The sequence below is a fragment of the Pongo pygmaeus genome, chromosome 13 (genome assembly GCF_028885625.2).
Source record: "Pongo pygmaeus isolate AG05252 chromosome 13, NHGRI_mPonPyg2-v2.0_pri, whole genome shotgun sequence".
Lineage (NCBI taxonomy): Eukaryota > Metazoa > Chordata > Mammalia > Primates > Hominidae > Pongo > Pongo pygmaeus.
The window spans coordinates 120,791,725-120,815,349 of record NC_072386.2 but is presented as its reverse complement, the minus strand read 5'-3'; the positions used below and the strand labels follow the sequence as shown (position 1 = coordinate 120,815,349).

General features: G+C 46.6%; 1 protein-coding gene across 5 annotated transcripts in view; it reads right to left on the bottom strand.

Annotated features, from left to right (window-relative positions):
• The window catches only part of GPR107 (G protein-coupled receptor 107), a 90,835-nt gene that overhangs the window by 23,689 nt on the left and 43,521 nt on the right, over positions 1-23,625 (bottom strand). For 2 of the 5 annotated variants that reach the window (XM_054501236.2, XM_063650409.1), the window contains exons 10-15: positions 17,285-17,360; positions 16,142-16,215; positions 15,586-15,703; positions 12,118-12,248; positions 9,123-9,166; positions 6,277-6,333 (exon numbers count right to left, since the gene is read on the bottom strand). In XM_054501236.2, coding sequence (XP_054357211.1) covers positions 6,277-6,333; positions 9,123-9,166; positions 12,118-12,248; positions 15,586-15,703; positions 16,142-16,215; positions 17,285-17,360 — 500 coding nt within the window. Of the gene's footprint in view, positions 1-1,508; positions 1,594-4,058; positions 4,670-6,008; positions 6,011-6,276; positions 6,334-9,122; positions 9,167-12,117; positions 12,249-15,585; positions 15,704-16,141; positions 16,216-17,284; positions 17,361-23,625 lie in introns of those variants that run through there. The other 3 variants (XM_063650410.1, XM_054501238.2, XM_054501237.2) reach the window with 3 other exon arrangements.

The following is a 23,625-nucleotide window of genomic DNA, read 5'->3' as shown; positions in this document are numbered from 1 at the left end:
TAAAGGCCTAAAAAAGCCTGGCAATGTGTCCAAGACAAGACTGCTTCTCAGCTGGATGATATGAGAGGCCTCTGCTTTTGGATATAGCTTAAATGAACTGAGAGTGGTATCACTGGTTAATGGATTATTTCATAATGTACATCAGAAGCTGCGACTCAGGCATTACAGGAATAGAGTGCAGTCTGCTAAGGAAAAGTAATGACAAGAGAGTTTTGGTGATTAAAGAAATTTAAAATCACTGTATTAAATCAGCTTAATAAAAAACACACATTGGCCGGGCACAGTGGCTCATGCCTGTAATCCCAGCACTTTGAGAGGCCGAGGCAGGCAGATCACCTGAGCCTCCCAAGTAGCTGGGGTTACAGGTGTGCACCATCACGGCTGGCTGATTTTTTTTTTTTTCTTTTTTTGAGACGGAGTCTTGCTCTGTCACCCAGGCTGGAGTGCAATGGCGCGATCTCAGCTCACTGCAAGCTCTGCCTCCTGGGTTCACACCATTCTCCTGCCTCAGCCTCCCAAGTAGCTGGCACTACAGGTGCCCACCACCACGCCAGCTAATTTTTTGTATTTTTAGTAGAGACGGGGTTTCGCCGTGTTAGCCAGGATGGTCTCGATCTCCTGGCCTCAAGCAATCCACCTACCTTGCCTTCCCGAAGTGCTGGGATTACAGGTGAGAGCCACTGTGCCTGGCCTATTTTTTTTTTAAAAGTAAACAAAAAAGACCAGAGCAGAACTGCTCTTTGAGGTCCATTCCAGTGGAAGTGATAGAAAAGAGAAAGCAAGAAAAAAATGAGCGGAAAAAAGGGAGAGGATCTCTTCTGGGAATGAGTCCTTTGGGGAAGTCTCACATCATGCGGCTGGTATGTTCCTATCCAAATCACTGTAGGAGGGTAATAAGATGATTTAAATTAATCTAAAGAAGAGGTTATTAAATCTGGGGTCCATGAATCCCATGATATTACATGGAAAACTTTATGTAGACATGGGAAGTCTATATCTCTCACTAGATTCTCAAATAGGTCTATTATTCCCCAAAGGGATAAAAACCACCAATCAAGGAAAGCAAGGATGAAAAATAAGAATTAAATATATAAACATGAGTTGCAGCCATGATGCACTCAGTGATTATTTCTCCTCTTGTCTTCCCTAGTAGGTTTTTTGTTAGGTCTGTTTATATGAACACACCCAGATACAACAGAGTTCTTTGGCATAAGCTGCCCTGGACTAACAGACATCTTAAATAACCACAAGCATCTGGCCAACTAAGTCTGGAATAAGCTCAATAGGCAAAGGAAGAGAACCAGACAGGCTTTCAATCATCTTCACATCCCCATGTCCATGAGAGACTCAACAAGCCTCATCTCTAACACAGCAGTTCTCCATCTTTTGGTCTGAAGACCTTTTCACACTTTTAAAAATTCCTAAAGACCCCAAGTTTTTTGGTTAATATGATTATATCTACAAATATGGATCAGAAAGTAAAACAGGATGGGTCCAGTGGCTCACACCTATAATCCCAGCCCTTTGGGAGACTGAGGCAGGAAGACAGCTAGAGGCCAGGAGTTCAAGATCAGCCTGGGCAATATGGTGAGACTCCATCTCCACAAAAAAAATTTTAAAAATTAGTGAGGCATGGCAGTGCATGCCTGTAATTCCAGCTACTTGGGAGACTAAGATGAGAAGATCACAAGAGCCTAGGAGTTTGAGGTTACAATGAACTATGATCACACCACTGCACTCTAGCCTGCGTGACACAGGACCCTGTCTCTAAAATTAATTAATAATATATGTATATAGTTTTTCGAGACGGAGTCTTACTCTGTGGCCCAGGCTGGAGTGCAGTGGCACGATCTCAATTCACTGCAAACTCCGCCTCCCAGGTTCAAGCAATCCTTTTGCCTCAGCTTCTCGAGTAGCTGGGATTACAGGTGTGCGCTACCACGCCCAGCTAATTTTTGTATTTTTAGTACAGACAGCGTTTTACCATGTTGGCCAGGCTGGTCTCGAACTCCTGACCTCAACTGATCCGTTTGCCTCTGCCTCCCAAAGTGCTGGGATTACAGGCATAAGCCACTGTGCCTGGCCCCAAAATAAAAACCCTCTTTTCTAAAAAAAAATGAAAAAAAATAAAAAAAAAAGAATGAGAAGACCGGAATTATTTTTGTAATTCTCTTTAATGTCTAGCTTAATAACATGCAGCTGGGTCCTCATATTTGATTCAATCAGCATTCAACTTGCAGTGAGGGAGTATTTGGCGAAAATATATGAAGAAAATCTGGCCCCATACAGATAGATGTAGGCCTTTTCAGATTACTGTGAATAGTCTGTGATTCTACATTAAAACCTGACAAGAGGTTGCTTCTAAAGATGAGGGAGGTGGGGAATCTGAGACTTATCAATGAACTTTCCACACTCTTACATTAATAAACTCCACTGGTCCATCCTGCACTTTCAGGAGAGCTTTGACCCCCGTGCATGACTATGGAACATCCTGCACTTTCAGGAGAGCTTTGACCCCCATGCATGACTATGGAACATCCTGCACTTTCAGGAGAGCTTTGACCCCCGTGCATGACTATGGAACATCCTGCACTTTCAGGAGAGCTTTGACCCCCGTGCATGACTATGGAACATCCTGCACTTTCAGGAGAGCTTTGACCCCCGTGCATGACTATGGAACATCCTGCACTTTCAGGAGAGCTTTGACCCCCGTGCATGACTATGGAACATCCTGCACTTTCAGGAGAGCTTTGACCCCCGTGCATGACTATGGAACATCCTGCACTTTCAGGAGAGCTTTGACCCCCGTGCATGACTATGGAACATCCTGCACTTTCAGGAGAGCTTTGACCCCCGTGCATGACTATGGAACATCCTGCACTTTCAGGAGAGCTTTGACCCCCGTGCATGACTATGGAACATCCTGCACTTTCAGGAGAGCTTTGACTCCCGTGCATGACTATGGAACATCCTGCACTTTCAGGAGAGCTTTGACTCCCGTGCATGACTATGGAACATCCTGAACTTTCAGGAGAGCTTTGACTCCCGTGCATGACTATGGAACATCCTGCACTGGGCCAGGTGGAAGACAATGTTTCAGTGTGTTATGTAGATCTCCCAGATACAGAAACATTTTATTATAGAATTCTTAAAAAATCACATTGTTAATATCACCTCTGCTTACATCAGAAGTCTTATAAGAACTGGGAAACTGGCTGGGCGTGGTGGCTCACGCCTATAATCCCAGCACTTTGGGAGGCCGAGGTGGGCGGATCACTTGAGGTCAGAGTTTGAGACCAGCTTGGGCAACAAATTGAGACCCCATCTCTACAAAAAATACAAGAATTAGCCGGGCATGGTGGAAAGATCTGTCAGGAGGCTGCAGTGGGAGGCTCACTTGAGCCCAGGAGGTCAAGGCTGCAGTGAGCTGAGATTGTGCCACTGCACTCCAGCCTGACTCAAGAAAAAAAAAAAAAAAAGATCTGGAAAACTGTCAGTTAGGAAACTGTCAGGCTGACAGGGATAAATACAAGTTTTCCTTTATCACTGGCAACAAATACTATTAGTTGTTTTTGTTGAAGTAATATGTTCACTTTGTTCATTTTCAAGAAAATGTCCACCAAAAACCCATGTCTGTGCCACCATAACAGTCATTCTTCCAGATAAAAGCAGCTTGGCCAGGCACAGTGGCTCATGCCTGTAATCTCAGTACTCTGGGAGATAGGTGGGTGGATCACTTGAGCTCAGGAGTTTGAGACTAGCCTGGGCAATATGACAAAATCCTATCTCTACAAAAAATACAAAAATTAGCCAGGCATGGCAGCACACGCCTGTAGTCCCAGCTACTCTGAGGGCTGAGGTGAGAGGATCAGTTGAGCCCAGGAGGTTGAGGCTGCAGTAAGCCAAGATTACACCACTGGACTCCAGCCTGGGCAACAGTGCAAGACCCTGTCTCAAAAAAATAAGTAAATAAAAAACAACAACAAAAAAATAAAATAAAAGCAGCTAGTTCAGCCTGCAATTCAAACAAGTGCACACGTACTTTCCCTCAAGGCCACACCCATCACACTTCAGGCCCAGCAGCAGTGCTGTGTGCACACCTCCCATGCTGTCTCACCGAACATTAAAAGGCAAGGGTTGAGATTTAATCACATGAACAGTTTTATTATTTCAAGACCATTCTTAAGTGATATGAGCCTTTTTCACCTCCTGTGAGTAGATGACAGTAAAGAATGCAGTGGCTACTGGTAGAGTCTGGTGCCACAGCCTGGAATCACGTGAGGGTGCCGGCAATTTTACCCATCATTGCTTTTCACCATCAGGCAAATGTCAACAGTACAAGAGACTCATACCGTATGATTATGAAAATAGTTTTGATCCTGAGGACCCCCTTGAGAACCGCTGCCCTAACAAATGCCTTGCATGGTCGCGGCTCCTTTCAGAGCACGGCGGCACCTCAGAATGAAGCCGTTCCTCCATCAACTCTGCAGCCAGCCAACCGGGATTGTTTAAATACTTCTGAAGCTCACATGAAAGCTAAGGCTCTTCAGAATACATCTTCTGATTTTTCCTCAGAAACACAAGGCCCAAAAAAAGGATGGTCAGCAGCAGAGACTGTTAATTAAATTTACGGTGTGTATCTCGACGCCAGTCCTATAAGGTAATGACACTGGAGAAAGAGAAGGGAATGGGGATGCGGACTCAAGGGCAGTCAGAGCCAGTAAATCTTGGCAGGCGAGACAAAGTGGAGCCAGTGCTAGGTGTGTCTGTGCGAGACTCACTTAAGCTCACTCTCGGAGGATGCAGTGCAGCTGTGAGTCTCAGTGACCGAAGACCTGAGAGAAGCCACAGCGCATGACAGGAGAGACAAAGACACGGCTAAAGGACAGTGGGCAGCTTCGGCCTCAATGCTTTCCTTTAGATTTCCCTCAGGTTTGGTCAAAAGGAATCCAGAGACAACAAAGTAAAAGCCAAACAAACACTCTCTGAAAGCTGTATTCACCCCAAAACTGAAAGCTGTATTCACCCCAAAACTGAAAGCTGTATTCACCCCAGTGCAGGAAGGAAAACTACAAATAGCATGTCTCTCACTTGCAGTTACTGGGCCCGGACTGCACCTAAACTAAAAAGGAGATTCTTTGCCATACTGTTTTGCTGTTGTTGTTTTGAGATAGGTCTGGCTCTGTTGCCCAAGCTGGAGTACAGTGGTACAATCTCAGCTCACTGTAGCCTTGATCTCCTGGGCTCAAGTGATCTTCTCACCTCACTCTCCCAAGTAGCTGGGACTACAGGCGTGTGCCATCAAGCCCGGATAATTTTTGTATCTTTTTGCAGAGGTGGGGTTTTGCCATGTTGCCCAGGCTGGTCTGCCACAGTTTTTTGTGTGGTTTTTGGTAGAGATGGGATCTTGCTATTATGTCACCCAGGCTGGTCTAATACGCCTGGCCTCAAGCAGTCCTCCTGCCTCGGCCTCCCAAAGTGGTAGCATTACAGGCATAAGCCACCATGCCTAGCCTAAAAATGAGATTCCTAAGCCCAAAGTGGCCAGATGCAGTGGCTCACACCTGTAATGCCAGCATTTTGGGAGGCCTCATGAGGCAGGGAGGATGGCTTGAGGTTAGGAGTTTAAGACCAGCCTGGGGAACATAGTGAGACCTCATCTCTACAAAAATTTTAAATTAAAAAAAAGAAAAGCCCAAGTTACTGTCAAGGCCATGAAATGAGTCACTGGAATAATGAGCCTGAGAGCAGGAAACAGAATGTCAGGCTCTATCCGGCAAAGCTTCCAAATCTAATAGGAGACATTATTGCCTGTAGACTTTGTGCTCCTAGTTGCCTCCAGATCTCAGGAGGAGTGAACCGAGGGGGCACAGAGGGCCAATGGGGCCATAGATCCCAGAACCAGCGACTAGCAGCATACTCATTCCCACTTTCCTGCAAGCTTTACAGCACACAGCTGCCCTGTAGTCACACCCGAGGGCAGCTCCAGCACAGGCCATTCCTGAGACCTCTCTGCAGGGGAGGCTCCAGCTGGGAACATGGCTGCTCTGGCTCTGGGAGTGTCGCAAGCATAACCACTTTTCAGGGTACAGAGTGATGCCCAAAAGCATCTCACAGCCTCAATCAATTCAGGGAGAAGAACATGAACCAAAACGACAATCCCGTTCTAATCTGCTCTGTCCCTCTTTCAGAGGATTTGTGATATATGCTGATGAGAAATGGGTGCTTCCTTAGCAAATGTCTTCCTAAGAATGGGGAATGTGAACCCTGGTTTACCTATGCGACTTCCTGCTCTTAGATTCGCTCTCTGCTGAAGAGGTCCCATGCTGTCACCTGGTGGAAAAAAATGAGAAACTGCCTTGTGTGCCCAGGCCATGACAAAAGCATTCCTGTTAAAGGAAGTTACCCTTTACTACAGATGCTGGGGGACAACGCTGACCCCACGCTGCCTCACCTGCTGTGCCATCTACTCCAGACAGAGCACCTTACTAAGATCCTCAGCTACCAACCAACCTCAGGTGGAATAAATGGTCCCAGTGGCAGTCACCACAGCCACCCCACACTCGCTAAAGCAAGATGGAGGACCGAACAGGTAGGCGAGTCAGGAGGACGAAGCAGGGGCCGGGGAGGACGCGAAGAAGGGAGGAATTCATCAAGGGGCAGGATCGAGCAAGGAGAAACACACAGGTAAGCCTCGCCAACAAAAAGCACTGCCCTTGGGATTTTTACACCTTTTTAGCCAAACAGCCGGAAGAACCAATGAGAAATACAGAAGTGTATAAGATAATAAAGTTAAATGGTCTCATCACGATATATTAAAATAAGAAAAAGCCTAGCCGGGAGCGGGGGCTCATGCCTGTAATCCCAGCACTTTGGGAGGCCGAGGTGGGTGGATCACGAGGTCAGGAGTTTGAGACCAGCCTGGCCAACATAGTGGAACCCCGTCTCTACTAAAAATACAAAACATTAGCTGGGTGTGGTGGTGGGCGCCTGTAATCCCAGCTATTTGGGAGGCTGAGGCAGGAGAATCGCTTGAAGCTGGGAGGCGGAGGTAGCAGTGAGCTGAGATCGCATCACTGCACTCCAGCCTGGCAGACAGTGCGAGACTTCATCTCCAAAAAAAAAAAAAAGAAAAAGAAAAAGCCTACCTGTTCACCAAGTTACAAATATAATAAAACTACCTTCTACCTTCTTATACCTTCTTATATAACACAATAAAAGAAAAATAAGGACAAGAATATCCCCAAACAGGCTGGGCGTGGTGGTTCACATCTGTAATCCCAGCACTTTGGGAGGCCGAGGCAGGCGGATCACTTGAGGTCAGGAGTTCGAGACCAGCCTGGCCAAGGTGGTGAACCCCATCTGTACTAAAAACACAAAAATTAACTGAGCGTGGTAGCAGGCACCTGTAATCCCAGCTACTTAGGAGGCTGAGGAAGGAGAATCGCTTGAACCCAGAAGGCAGAGGCTACAGTGAGCAGAGATCATGCCACTGCATTCTAGCTTGGGTGACAGAGCAAAACTCTGTCTCAAAAAAGAAGAATATCCCCAAATTAGCCGGGCGTGGTGACAGGCGCCTGTAATCCCAGCTACTTGGGAGGCTGAGGCAGGAGAATCGCTTGAACCCAGGAGGTGGAGGTTGCAGTAAGCCGAGATCATGCCATTGCACTCTAGCCTGGGCAAAAAGAGCAAAACTCCATCTCAAAAAAAAAAAAAAAAAAAAAAAAAAAGGAACATCCCCAATTATTCCCAGAGGTGGATTTGTACTTCCTACCTTGGGTTTTTCTAATGATGGCAGGGTGCTTTACTGGGCTCCAAGAAAGGCTATGTAGCCCGGCTAGAAGCAAAAGCTCTGTGACTCCTGCCTAAAGCCACTGAAAAGAACCTATCACAAGAGGACACTCCAGAGGGAAAAGAAGGGAACCTGGTATCTTTGAGGGAAAAAAATGAGAAAACAAGAGAAGGGCTATCCCCAGGACTAGAAAGAAAACAAAAGCTGGTGCAGGTCGCAGAAGCTGAGTGGGCCTTGGGAGGCTGGCCTCTGACCACCGATCAAGGCTCCAAGCCTGGGTAAGTTACGTGAGCCTGGACAGCAGGAATGCCATACTATCTGTTCCAGCCCCAAACTGGCGAGATCCTCCAGAATACTGTGCCCTAAATAACAACCTAGGGCTGACCCTGGCGTGAAGCCTCAAAGTCATGTTTAATTTAACTTAAAGAAATAATGCATTATTAGTTATATACCAGGTTTGTGAAATAAGATTTACAGCTACTATGCATTTTCTGAATTTTCTAAAATGAATCTACATTGGCTTTATAATCAGAAATAGGGTCAGCAACAAAACTATTAACAAAAACCTGTTTTATTTATTATTCATAACCTGCATTAAAGAATGTTAATATCCAACTGGGTGTACGATACCATGGATCCAGAGACCGTTCTGAGCTTTCAGAGGGGGAGCACTGCTCCTTAAACCCTTGTGGTCTGAAATTCTCACTTGTGCCATGGCAGCCTGTGGTCATGGACATTATTCAAATAAGCCCAGAACCACACAGAACATTTTCTTTGCAGCTTTTCTTCTGATTTAGGAGGCATGACTGGAAAGTCAAGCAGATGCAAAACGGCTACAAAGGGCACAACCATTTCAATATCAGGTAGTTTCAAGGTTCCTTCTGTCATCAGAGTCTTGCTTTAAATGAATACTGACACATCTATTTTGAAAGTGTGTTAAATCAGCAGGCAGGGCTGCTTTACACATAGCCATCTCCAATCCATTATCCCTCCTGTTCTCACAGTGAAGTGTTATCTGGCCCTTCTAAGACAAGATTTTCTCTTTCTGACTCAGTTTTGAGAAGGTGAAAATCACAATCATGAGTGGAAATGAAATGAATCATCTTAATAAGCAGCAGTCACCCCCAACCTCCTCCTTATACAACTGACTCAACACCTCCTTCTCCAAACTACCCCTGGCTGCTCTCACGAAGTGGGCCCGAGGCCTCCCAGCTCTCCTCCCAGGAAGACAGCATCTTGAGACCATAGGCTGCCTCCACTCCTCCGCAGTGCCGCAGCACGTGTGTTCAGAGAAAGCTGAGCAACACAAAATGAACACAAGAGAACTTGCCTTTTCCATCTGTTGCTGATGCTTCTTGTAAATGTCTGATTGACCTAAAAATAAACATTTAGAGAACAAAAAGTTAGCTGACAAATCTGCACTCCTCTCTATTTCCAGCTCTAGTAACTTGAGGCTGAATTTCTCAATTACATGCTGAAAGGCTGGACTACATCACTTTAGAGCACTCTCCCTAAAACGGGGGATGGTTGATATCAACACGTCTGAGGTAAAGTCGCCCTCTGCTGGCCAAATCTGTGGCAATAAGTCTAGCAGGGACCAGAGCATGAGGAGAAAACAAAACTCCATCATTTAATGCTCCTGTTAATCTCACTCCCACAACCACGCCCTACCCAACACTCCCATGACAATGGAGCATCACTGAGCTCACCTGCCAGCAGGAGAGAATAAACCCTAGAAGAAAGTCACCAGCTGACTTCTAGAGTCTACGTCTAAGAGCTGTGAACATACAGCTCCATGCAAACTCATTGAGTGGAGATTTTTAACATTGCTGAAAAATGCCAGCCTCCAGGGACACTGTTTGGGGCTGTGATGTGCTGGTACCTAATGACCATCATTACATTTCAGGCAGAGGAACATTAACATTATTACAGAAGCCGCAGGTGAGAGGTGGAGGCACCATGAAAAGCCACCAACAGAGAGACCTCCTTGAGAGCTGAACAGGTCACAGGCAGACAGGCTGTGTGAGGGAAGGCGGCTGTGGTCTGACACTGCCACTCACTCTTGTCAGCAAATCAATTACTCTTCCTAAATCCTCCGTAATTTGCCCACCTGTGAGAGGGGCTCTCTGCTTGAGAACTGAATGGAACACCACACGAAAGCTAACCAGTACACTGCTGGCCCTGAAGCAATGCTGGCTGAATCGGGATATTTACAAGTATTATTATTATTATTTTATTTATTTATTCATTTATGTATTTATTTATTTATTTTGAGACAGAGTCTTGCTCTGTTGCCAGGCTGGAGTGCAGTGGCATGATCTTGGCTCACTGCAACCTCCACCTCCTGGGTTCAAGCAATTCTCCTGCCTCAGCCTCCCGAGTAGCTGGGACTACAGGCACGTGCTACCACGCCCAGCTAATTTTTGTATTTTTAGTTGAGATGGGATTTCGCCATGTTGGCCAGGATGGTCTCGATCTCTTGAGCTCGTGATCCGCCCGCCTCGGCCTCCCAAAGTGCTGAGATTACAGGCGTGAACCACCGCGCCCAGCCTAAAAATATTATTAACCTTGAATCACCTCTCCAGTACTTACTGACTTTTTTCATTTTACAGTAACTTTTAGGATACTTACCTTAAGGAATTTTGCCATTTGGAATCTGCTCATTAGTGTTGTAATTAACAAGGGGCAGGAAATGGCTGCTTACACCTCGACAGCTTGTTGGGGTTCCTTATATTTGACTGTTCTGATAGTGGCATGTGTAAAAGTAGGGTGTGAACCTCTGTTCCCTAATGAGGTGCTCTTTTCGATCTGGAAACAATGCTGGACATCCTGTGTTACAGATACCCGAGTGACTAATTCCTATGCAGGACGGCAGGAGGCTGCAGTGAGGAGGAAGAGTCATTCATATTCCACTGGGTGCGGTGGCTCATGCCTATAATCCCAGCACTTTGGGAGGCTGAGGTGGGAAGATCACTTGAACCCAGGAGTTTGAGACCAGCCTGGGCAACATGGCAAAACCCTGTCTACAAAAAATTGGCTGGGTATGGTAGTGTGTGCCTGTGGTCCCAGCTACCCAAGAGGCTGAGGTGGGAGCATCATTCATAATCTCTTCTATGATGGTAGCTGTCTGCTGAACTGATACGAGATCATGTGTGATGTATGATGGAATTAGGGTAAAGAGTGAATCTAACTGGCTGGAATGAGAAGTACTCTCCATTGGTACCATGTTATAAATAATGAGAGTAACTGACAAACCCCAGGATCCTCAAAAATATTAATTTACTGGATGGGGCATTGCAATAAGAAGCACCTCAGCCAGGTGTGGTGGCTCATGCCTATAATCCCAGCACTTTGGGAGGACAAGGCAAGTGGATCACCTGAGGTCAGGAGTTTGAGACCAGCCTGGCCAAAATGGCGAAACCCTGTCTCTACTAAAATCACACACAAAAAATTAACCGGGCATGGTGGCACGCACCTGTAATCCCAGCTACTCAGGAGGCTGAGGCAGGGGAATCACTTGAACCCAGGAGGCAGAGGTTGCAGTGGGCCGAGATTGAGCCAATGCACTCCAGCCTGGGCAACAAGAGCGAAACTCCATCTCGGGTTAAAAAAAAAAAAAAGAAGCACTTCACTTCTAATGGAAGGCAGGGGTGAATCTATTTTCTTTAAAATTTATTTCAAAAGAACTGCATTCCAATAGCCATGGAATTATATCACTAAGGGTAAAGTGTTTTATTGCTGCTAGCCTTCTGAATTTCTACCACTTTGCATGTGATTTAATAAGGATGTTTTCTCATCAACCACTGACTTGACACTAACATTTCTTTACACAGACCCAATGCACAATCTATGCATCTAAACACTGCCATTTCCAGGAATGGAGCAATCCATTCTGAAAATATCAAAAATGTTTGTGTGCTGAGAACTATCACTAGTTTTATGTTAATGAACTTTCTCATTTTCCACTTAAGTTGGCAAGAACTGGCTGTTTATGGGATTTCTCCAACTCCCTACCACCACCACAAATTCAGGCTGCTACTTAAAGTTACTACCAAGTTCTCATTTCCCAATTCCTCTCTATTGTCTTAGAACTCTGTTAAATGCCAGCTCATGGTGACGGATTAGCTCTGCCAGAATACCCGGAGTAACTGGAAAAAGACACAGGGTTCTGCCCCTGGAGGCTGATTCAGGTCAGTCTGGGACTCAGAAAGCTGTACTTTTAAACACACATCCCACGTGACTGAGATCAATTTGGGAATGGCCAGTTCAGCTGTAGGACTTGACAGCCAAGCTGTCATGTGGCCTCCTCCCTGTGAGCTACTCACCACACCACTGGGAAGAGGATGGCACCACAACACAACAGGTCGACCAGAAATAGAGAGTCCTTCCACAAGCCATATTCAGTCGTGCCCTCCTCGGTGGACTCTATGATGATGTAGGCTACATTTGCCAGGACCTACAGACATGAGAATTTGCTGAGGCCCCAAAGCATGGGTGGACTGTTATGATGCTAGCAGCCCCAATGTGGGGTGTACACCTTGGCCTCCAGACCCGCGATCTGCAACCACAGCATTCTTTCCAGTCCCACGTGCTCTTCCAGAACTCTGCCACTCCGCTATCAAGGAGAGTCTCTACGCCATCCCCCTGAATCTGCACAGGCCTGTAATTGCTCTAATACAGTAAGATGGAAGTGCTGCTGTGTGATTTCCAAGGTAGATAAAGCTTCCACCCAGCTCTCTTGGGACCTTTGGAGCCCTAAGCCTTCTTGTAGGAAGTTTGGCTACCCTGAAACTACCCTGCTGTACAGACCATGCAGAGATGGAAAGGCCCCCCAGGAGCCCCGGCTGTCCCAGTCCCCACCTGAGCAAGCTTCTCAGCCCAGAAGACAGATGCGAGTGGAGACTTCAAGATGTTCCCAGCCATGGTGCGACTATGCCACAAGACCCAAGTCAGACCTACCCAGCTAGCCACTCTTGAATTCCTAACCCACAGAAACTGAGAGGCAGAATGATGGGTTATTGTTGTTTTAAGTCGCTGAGTTTTGGGGTGATTTGTTATGCAGCAGTAGATAACAGGGACACTTTGCTTTTCAGGTACCCCAAACCCAGTGGAGTCACTCAGGTGCTGGACTGCTGGACAGGTGGCACTTAACACCCTATTTAGCCATAATGCCCACGTTTTTCAGGCCATGGTGCTCAGTGACAATAACTCATCTAAGTGCCAGACAATGGAACTGTGTTTTCAGAAACCAGAGAGGTGAGAATGGCTGATTCCAGCCCTACAGCTGAGTGGCCACACTGCTGCTCACGGGATCATTCAAGTCCAGGTCCTCCCCACACAGGACATGGCGAGTTCTTCCACTGAGGTTCACCAGTGTCTGCGCACTGCTTCTCCCTCCAAAGGTAAGGCTTTGCCTCATATACTCAGGCCCACTATTAAGCTCTGTACTCAGGCCCGTTATTAGGTTCTTAGCATAAGTCTTTATAAAAAGTCTTTCCACTGGCTAAACTGAGATGCCACAGAGCATAAGGGAAATTTACCACTTATAATACATCGTTTTGAAGATTCCCACTGGGAATGGATGCAGAGATTATCATTCTACCTATACACCCCATGAGAAGTCCCTGGTCCCAAATACTCTGCCTGACTTGCTGTAAAGGTAATCCTCCACACTTTGCATGTAAAATCTGTAGTGCTATTATTTAGGAAGTCTCTAAGTTTAATTTCTCTTTCTATACAGGACTTAGAATCAAATTATCTGAAATTTCATTTAAAACTAATGCAAAAATTATGAAATTTCAGCCTCTCCAATGACACCCAGCTTCTGGGTCCTTCCCTGTCCCACATTGCTCGTGAAGCCCTGTCTATCCAAAATGTTAGCATCTGTGGCTCCATCTAAAAAGACCAAGTAGGGCTGGGTGCGGTGGCTCATACCCATAATCCCAGAACTTTGGGGAGCCAAGGCAGAAGGACTGCTTGAGCCCAGGAGTTTGACACCAGCCTGGGCAAAATAGTGAGACCTGGCCTCTAATAAAAAAAAAAAAAAAATTTAAAAATTAGTCAGGTGTGATGGTGCACGCCTGTGGTCCCAGCTACTCGGGAGACTGAGGCAGGAGGATCGCCTGAGCCCAGGAGTTCAAGGCTGCAGTGAGCCATGATCACCACTGCACTCCAGCCTGGGCGACAGAGTGAGACCCTGTCTAAAAGTAAGAGGACAAAGTAGAAAACAAAGGCTTTCACATCTTAAATTCAAAACTCCATTTTGTCCTTAATTCACACACTACATGAGACACAGAATGTTCCCAGTGTTGAACAACGTGCCAAGCGTGTTCTTGAAACACCATTTTGCATGGACATCATCTACTCCTTACTTAGAAACTTTCTGTCACTGCCCACGGCCAAAAGGAAGCAGTTTTAACTTTTCAGGCTGACGTTCAAGGCCCTCCCAGACTAGTTCTATTGTCTAAATACTCATAACTTTCTTAATTTTTTAAATGTCCTTATTTTCTCAGACTGACATTCCATGGAACTCTGTGTGTCTGTCTTTCAGGGAAGCCCAGGACGGGCTTCCTGGAAGGCTGTGCCCCACGACAGCATAGTTCAGGCTGGTGGGGGGAGACTCTAGAGGGATGAGGGAATCTACTAAAGGGAAGAGGCACACGCAGCCGGGTGACAACCCAGGCTCTGTCATTCACAACTCCAAGACCTCGGCGGCTGTAGGACTCAGTCTGGCTGAAGAAGTGACCACGGTGACTCAACAGCCGAAAGACCGGCACCGTCCCTCAACATGTTTTGCTCAGCAGGCAGCAGGGTCATATGTACCTACTGCTATGCCACGGCCTCTGTCACATTCCTTTCCTTCAACACCCAGGCCAGCCCCATCTCTGTCACAAAGCCCTCCTTGATCCTTCCAACTTGAGTGCTTACTCGCTCCTTGGAAACCCAGAGCAACTGGCCTGTCCCATTCACTTGATGTCAACACACGTTCCTCATTATTGAACGTAAGGGTGGATGAGGTCTGTTAGAACTCGGAGAGGAGCTTTGCTGCAAACTCTGCCAGAGTTGGGACGGCTGATCTGGGTGCCTCAGGAGTTGTCCCCTTCCACCCCCAACCTTCCACATTTACTTTGTGCTCCAAAATGTGAGAACAGTTCACGGGGACAACTCTGTCAAACAGATGCTGTCTGGTCAAGCAGAGCAGGGTAGTTGTGCATCCCTGCTAAAACCTCTCTGTTCATTGTAAGTTCTTTACATCCAAGTTCTGCTTCCAGTAAGACAAGGCTCCTCCCCCAAAAGACTCACAGCCTTGTAAGGCTGGCCTTGGCCCTCGGCCCCAAACATGGCAAGGATTTAGGAAATGTTTGCCCCTCATGTCTACTACCATATTCTACCTGTGGAAATTCACTGGTGTAGTTCACAGTTTTAAAATACTTTGTTAATAAAATCAATACATCTCTGAGCTTCCTTGCCAAGGGCACCATTTAGTTATGAAGCAAATGATGCAGAAGAGAGAACAGTACTGTGTGTTACTGTATGTCTCCCTGTCACTGTCAGCAGCTCTCTACTCAAAATCTAGGCCCCCAAAGGCCAGTGGCTGACTGATGCCCAAGCATCTCCCAGTGCAATGACCTGAAGGCTATTCAGAATTCAGAAAGAGAATCCCAGTCTTCAACCTCCACTAGCAGAAGCTGGGGTTTCAGGGTGAGTTGACTCCCTCTTCCCATACAGGCTTGGAGCTGAGCCCTGCTAAGTGCCAAGAAAGGAAGTGATAAATGGGATGAGGGTTCTTTTACCTGGAGTGGAATGACAATCATGAAGATCTTTTTGTCTTTATCAGAAAGGATGTGCTTAATGAAAGCCCAGCCAGTGCCAATGAGTGCAATGGTGATGAAGAGTAGCGCCCCTTTCAAACTGGAAGAGAAAACAAGGAACAGACACCAGCGGGTCTCTTTAGACTCTCACTGCCAGTTAGATTGCATAGTTCCTTCTATGAGTTCACAAGCTTCTAACAAAAGACGGGCAGCCAAATTTAGGAAATCCATCATACATGAGCACCACTTCCTTCAGGGCACACAAAGTTAGCTCTGCACCCCACAGCCTGAACAGCCAATGGCCACAGGGAGGCAGGAGCATGCCACTAAGCCTGACTTCCCAAGTCTGGACAGCCACCCATGAGCCACACTCCTCCAGTAGGGCAAGGGCCCCAGACAGGCTGCCACAGGAGGGCAGGGGCCCCAGACAGGCTGCCACAGGAAGGCAGGGCTGGTTAACTCGGGGCAGGTTGTTGCCCACCCCCACTTGTGTTGTATGTCATTTCATGGTGTATTTCATGTGGACCTGCATACTTACAGGTGAGTTATGTAGTACACAACAGCCCAGCCTTCAATAGGGAAGCCCTGGGAGGAGATGTAGTGGTAGTCAATCTGAAATCAAACAACTGCATTTCAGAATCACTCATTATCTACATAGCTCCACAAAGAATCTTTTAACTTAGACCCAGATGGGAAATTATCCAAATCATTGTCATTTTGTGACGCTGCCACTGGATATATTATTGCCTTTTCCAAGGAGGGCACTTTCAAGTACAGCAAAGAGTACATGTCTAGAGACTGTCATCCTTGCAAGTGTGCTCCACAGGCACTTGGAGGCCCACGGACAGGAGAAGTTGTGATCTTACCCCCTTGGGCAAGTTCATTTTAATTTGCATAAGTTCCAAATACACAAAGCTGAGGTTCAATTCTCATGCCTCCAGCTTTACAGCATCAATTTTCTCTCAGATAAATATGCTAATACTGAATTGAACTTCAAATCACATAGGAACATGAGGGAATATCTGGAAACATAAAAAAAGTCGTGGAGGCCAGGTGCGGTGGCTCACTAATCCCAGCACTTTGGGAGGCTGAGGCGGGCAGATCACAAGGTCAGGAGACATCCTGGTGAACACAGTGAAATCCCGTCTCTACTAAAAATACAAAAAAATTAGCCGGGCGTGGTGGCGGGCGCCTGTAGTCCCAGCTACTTGGGAGACTCAGGCAGGAGAATGGCATGAACCCGGGGGGAGGAGCTTGCAGTGAACAGAGATCTCGGCACTGCACTCCAGCCTGGGCAACAGAGTGAGGCCCTGTCTCAAAAAAAAAAAAAAAAAAAAAAAAAGTCATGGAAACAAGTCAGCAGGTGGCACTCTCATCTCTAGAAATGGTAAAACAAAACAAAACAAAACAAAAAACAAAGAAATAAAAACAATAATAAGTGTTCTAGAAAAATTGTAGGCCTGTAAGTAGTATTAGAAGATGTCTGAAGTCTAATATGAGGGGAGGTGGTAATCATTTACCTGCATGGCCAGGCCCTCCCAGACAAGAGGAGGCTTTATGAGAAATGTATTCTTTGTCTTTGTTTCCCACCCATCTATCCCCTTTCTTCAAATTTCTTTTGCCTAATCACACAGGCATTATATATAATTTCATGAATGATCCCCAGAATGCTAATACATACTGCGTGGAACACCAAGGAAAGAGACTTGGTGAAAGGAAGGGCCGCCATCAGCCAGTGGATTTTAAATACATCATTCCTATAAAAACAGAGAGAAAAGAATTAAAGGAAGATTCCTTTCTCCCAAAGGACAGCCAAAGCTCCAGACATCAGCTATATTTATAAGGAGACAGGAAATATAATCTGTGCAAACCACAAACATGAAACTTTTTTTTTTTTCTTTTGAGACAGGGTCTTATTCTGTCGCCCAAGCTAGAGGACAGTGGTGTCATCACGGCTCACTGCAGCCTTGAACTCGGGCTCAAACGATCAAGCAGCTCTCGGGAAGCTGAGGTGGGAGGATGGCTTTAGGTGTATGCCACCACGCCCAACTAATTTGTTTTGTATTTTTTATACAGAAAGGGTTTTGCTAAGTTTCCCAGGCTGGTCTTGAACCCCTGGCCAAGCAATCCACCCACCTTGGCCTCTCAAAGTGTTGATATTACAGGCATGAGCCACTGTACCCAGCTAAAACTTTTTTTTTTTTTGAGACAGAGTATCACTCTGTCACCCAGGCTGGAGTGCAGTGGCACAAACTCGGCTCCCTGCAGACTCCACCTCCCAGGATCAAGTGATGCCCCCCACTGCCTCAACCTCCTGAGTAGCCGGGATTACAGGCGTGCGCCATGATGTCTGGCTAATTTTTGTATTTTTAGTAGAGACAAGGTTTCACCACATTGGCCAGGCTGATCTTGAACTCCTGACTTCAAGTAATCCACCCGCCTCAGCCTCCCAAAGTGCTGGGATTACAGGGGTGAGCCACTGTGCCCGGCCACTTTTTTTATAAAGTACTTTTTGCTGGTAAAAAAGACCTTGAATGGAGTCCTAAAGTAATCTCTAATACACAATTTAATGTTGTGAATGAACCTGAGAGTTATGCACTAAAGCCAGACATGATGGATTCCAACTCTTGAGTAAATGGAAATCTAACACAGCCTGCCAGCTTGTTCCCGGAAACCACCCTGGGAAAGCCAGGGGCAAGAATGAGATAGATGGACCTGAGAAAACAGCACAGAGCTCCCAGGAAAGCAGAAAGTGATTACAAACAGCTGTAGGGGAAGTCTGCAGCCCAGAGTAGGGGGGCTGGGAGCCAGCAGTAGGGATGTGTGAGGAGAAAGTGCCGGGGTCATGCCCATTTCTCTCTCCTTTATGGCTGGTGTCTGCAAATACCCCAGGCCAATGAGAAAGCACCCATTCCCATGCCCACCCCGTCACAGATACTAGTCCACCTTTGGGCTGCTGGGCATTAAATTCCTCTACTCCTTCCCATCTCCCCTTAGGAATTAACCTAATAGAACATATTAAGGCTATTATGAGGCCAGGTCCAGTGGCTCATGCCTGTAATCCCACACTTAGGGAGGCTGAGGTGGGAAGATGACTTGAGCCCAAGAGTTTGGGATTAGCCCGGGCAAGATGACGAAACTCCACCTCTACCAAAAATACAAAAAGTTAGCTGGGTGTGGTGGTGCACACCTGTAGCCCCAGCTACTTGGGAGGCTGAGGTGGGAGGATCACTTGAGCCCAGGAGGCAAAGGCTGCAGTGAGCTGTGACTGTGCCACTGCACTCCAGACTGAGTGACAGAGCGAGCCCCTGTCTCAAAACAAACAGTCTCAAAACAAACAAAAATTAAGCCAGGAGTGGTGGTGCGTCCCTATAGTTTCAGCTGTTCGGGAGGCTGAGGTGGGAGGATCATTTGAGCTCAGGAGTTTGGGGCTGCCGTAAGCTTCGATTATGCCACTGCTCCAGCCTGGACAACGTAGTGAGACCCTGTCTCAAAAAAAAAAAAAGGCAAAGAATACAGGCAGCCACAAGACGGGAAATGGTTAATGAGTCCCTAAAATAATAATCCACATCACCAATATTCACAGAAATGCAAAATAAAGCAAGATACCACTTTACACCTATCAGATTGGCAAAAATTAAGATGTCAGTATTGGTGACAATGTGGAGAAACAGCAAACCCTATTATATGTATGCACCACTGGTAGACGTATAAACCTATATGCCACACTGGAAGGCAATCTGGCCCTTAATGAAATTAACTGATGGCTGGGCACAGTGGCTCATGCCTGTAGTCCCAGCACTTTGGGAGGCCAAGGTGGGAGGATCTCTTGAGGCCAGGAGTTCAAGGCCTGCTTGGCCAACACAGTGAAAACCCATCTCTACTAAAAATACAAAAATTAGCCCGGCATGGTGGTACATGCCTGTAGTCCCAGCTACTCAGGAGGGTGAGGCAGGAGAATCGCTTGCACTCAGGAGGTGGAGGTTGCAATGAGCCAAGATGGTGCCACTGCACTCCAGCTTGGGTGACAGAGTGAGACTCTGTCTCAAAAGAAAAAAAAAGAAAAGAAAAGAAATTAACTACCCATGGCACAGTGTGCTTCCTTCTGGGACTGCAGCTCAAAGGCTGCACAGGTCCACAGGGGATCTTTGGAGGTACATGCCAGCAGTGGCTGGGGTAGCAGGGAGATGTAGGCAGTCCAGGCGTGTGTCCATCACTAAAGGACCAAAGCAGTCAAACGTGAGGACACAGAGCATGGGATGCTGTGGAGTAGGTAAAAATCAATGAATGAGACACACACTCAGCCACATGGCTAGATCGCAGAAAGGATAATACTCAGTAAAAAATGTACAACACGTCTATAGATATTTTATGTAAATTTAAAATAAATGCAACACCAATAAACAGTACTTATCTATAAGAATATAGAAATATCCAAAAATCAGGCCAGACGCAGTGGCTCATGCCTGTAATCCCGGCACTTTGCGAGGCCGATCACCTGAGGTCAGGAATTCTAGACCAGCCTGGCCAACATGGTGAAACCCCGTCTCTACTAAAAATACAAAAATTAGCCGGGCGTGGTGGCAGGCGCCTGTAGTCCCAGCTACTCGGGAGGCTGAAGCACGAGAATTGCTTGAACCCGGGAGGCAGAGGTTGCAGTGAGCTGAGATTGCACCACTGCACTCCAGCCTGGGGCACAGAGTGAGACTAGGTCTCAAAAAAAAAAAAAAAGTCTAAAAATGTATATGCAACACATTTGAGCAGTTCTCCATGACTGGGAAGGAGTGGGAGAGGGGACAGGAAATGAAGGGGAACAATAGAGCAGAAGAGGGGCCTGGCACTGAGAATGAGAGTGTACCACACAGGGATATCAGTTTCTGGGCTCATTTCTTCCCTGGTACTTTCCTGTTCCAGTGCCCACCTACTTGAAGGTCAAAAGGGAAGTCAAGGCCAGAATAGTCTGGAACTACTGAATGCCAATGAGATTTACCCAGAGTGTAAAACCACCCACCACAAAGAGCTGTGCTCATTCACACTCTGGCAACCTTAACCTGCTGTCCATGGTGAGAACATCTGTGATGGGGCAGCGATGTGAGGGAAAGAATAAGCCTCACTGACCTCGGCTCAAATATTAGTTCTCCCTACACTTGAAGTTGGGAGGGGCCTGATACATACTAGCAAGCAGACCCGGGCTCCAGTCCCAGCTCTGTTGGGTGACACTGGCTCTCGTTTCCCCTCTCTGGGCCTCAATAAATGAGGCAAAGATCTCTCAGCTGTTTCCAGCTTTCAGGGGCCAGTGAAATGCGCCTGGCAGCCTTGGTCATGTGCCTTTATATTGTGGGTTTCCAGCCTACCAGAACTGACTCTAAGACTCCCAGGAAAACATGGGCAGGACTTAAATGACCTTCCCCCATGCACACTATACTCCAACAAAAATTACAGATGAGACTTGTACACAATAGGTCAGCCTCATTTAACCACGGTCTGGGCGCAGTGGCTCATGCCGGTAATCCCAGCACACTGGGAGGCCGAGGCAGGTGGATCACGAGGTAAAGAGATCAAGACCATCCCAGCCAACATGGTGAAACCCTGTCTCTACTAAAAATACAAAAATAAACCGGGCATGGTGGCGGATGCCTGTAGTCCCAGCTACTTGGGAGGCTGAGGCAGGAGAATCACTTGAACCCGGAAGGCAGAGGTTGCAGTAAGCCAAGATTGCACCACTGCACTCCAGCCTGGCGACACAGCGAGACTCTGTCCCAAAAAAAATAAAATAAAGAAAACTGTTACCACAATTTGATATAAGTGAACCAGTGACAATGACTATTGCCACCAATAACTAAAGGAAAATTAAAACACCACTGAACCCCTGGCTACTAAACTATTTTATAAATACCTCATGTTTGGATGGCACCCTGATTTGCAAAGCCCTCTCATACACATTATCTTAGGGGGAATCACAGAACATGTCTAAGAATCCAAGACTCTTACAGGAAGGCAGAGTATTACTGTCTCAGTTTCATAGCCAAGAACAAAGAGATTTAGAGTGAAGCAAGGCACACAGGCAGTCACTGTCCAAGTTCACACCTGAAATCAGGTCTGACTCCTAGTTCTTACTTTTCCAGTAAAGACAAAAGTAGAACTTTCTTCAAAAAAAAAAAAAAAAAAAAAAAAAAAACAAACAAAACTCACCTGAGGTCAGGAGTTCAAGACCAGCCTGGCCAACATGGCAAAATCCCATCTCTACTAAAAATGCAAAAAGTAGCCAGGCATGGTGGCAGGCACCTGTAATCCCAGCTACTCAGGAGGCTGAGGCAAGAGAATCGCTTGAACCTGGGGGACAGAGGTTGTGGTGAGCTGAGATCTCATCACTGCACTCCAGCCTGGGCGACAGAGCGAGACTGTGTCTCAAAAAACAAAACAAAACAAAACAAAACAAAAAAACCCACCCAAAAACTTTTATGGCCTAAATTTTTATAACCTTCCCTCCTTCCATCTGCCTTTTTCTCTTTCTTTCTTAGAGACAGAGTCTTACTCTGTGTCCCAAGCTGGAATGCCATGGCACAAACATAGTTCACTACAGCCTCAAACCCTTAGGCTCAAGCAATCCTCCCACCTCAGCCTCCCCAGTAGTGAGCACTACAGGTGTGCACCACCACAACTGGATTTTTTTAATTTTGTGCAGTGGCACAATCTCAGCTCACTGCAAGCTCCACCTCCCGGGTTCACGCCATTCTCCTGTCTCAGCCTCCTGAGTAGCTGGGACTATAGGCGCCTGCCACCACGCCCAGCTAATTTTTTGTATTTTTAGTAGAGACGGGGTTTCACTGTGTTAGCCAGGATGGTCTCAATCTCCTGACCTCATGATCTGCCCACCTCGGCCTCCCAAAGTGCTAGGATTACAGGCATGTGCCACTGCGCCCAGCCCACAACTGGATAATTTTTAAATTTGTTTGTAGAAATGGAGTCTTGCTGGGCCAGGTGTGGTGGCTCACGCCTGTAATACCAGCACTTTGGGAAGCTGAGCCAGGTAAATTACCCGAGGTCAGCAGTTCAAGACCAGCCTGGCCAACATGGTGAAACCCCGTCTCTACTAAAAATATAAAAATCAGCTGGGTATGTTGGCACATGCCTGTAATCCCACCTACTTCGGAGGCTGAAGCACAAGAATCGCTTGAACCCGGAGGCGGAGGTTGCAGTGAGTCGAGATTAGGCACTGCACTCTAGCCTGGGGGCTAGGGGAGAGAGTGAGAATCCATCTCGAAAAAAAAAAAGAAATGGGGTCTTGCTATGTTGCCCAAGCTGGTCTCAAACTCACAGACTCAAGTGATCCTCCTGCCTTGGCTTCCCAAAGCACTGGGATTACAGGAGTGAGCCACTACGCCCAGCCCATAGGATTTTTCTTAGTAACTGCTGCTTGAAAATCTAGTCCAAACATGATTATGTAGCTCCTTCCCAAGTAAACAAGAAACTCTTTCTATCTGGTGGGTGTACAGGATATCACAACAAATAGGTACCAGCAACTGAACCCAGCCAGAGTCTAATACACCAGACTCTGAGCATGTTCATTAGAAGACAATCAAGCTACCAAGGACTAAAGAAGTCTCAATTTCCACCCCAATGCTCCAGAGAAAGAGGTATTTCAGGGTGCTTAATTATTCTATGAATTTAAATCAATCCATATTATAATAGCATATTCGCATACCATCATTTACTCAGTTTATGAGCCTCATAATAAATACTTTACACGATTCTCTAAGTGAATATTAATATTTTGTTTTCAATTTTCTTGGAGGGAGAAAGAATTCACGCATATGCAGCTGCTCCCCTCAAGAACCAAGTACAGGAAGTTAAAGCCTCAGGGGTTTCAGAAAAAAAGACTAAAAGCCAGGCAGATGGGCTTTGAAGAGGTCTTGTCCAGTGACAAGCATCTGGAAGTCAATGCAGAGAATCTATCCCAGCGCAGCTTTGAGCCAAGACCTTCAGTTCTAAGCAGTAACTCCATGCTCTTGCCAGGCAGTG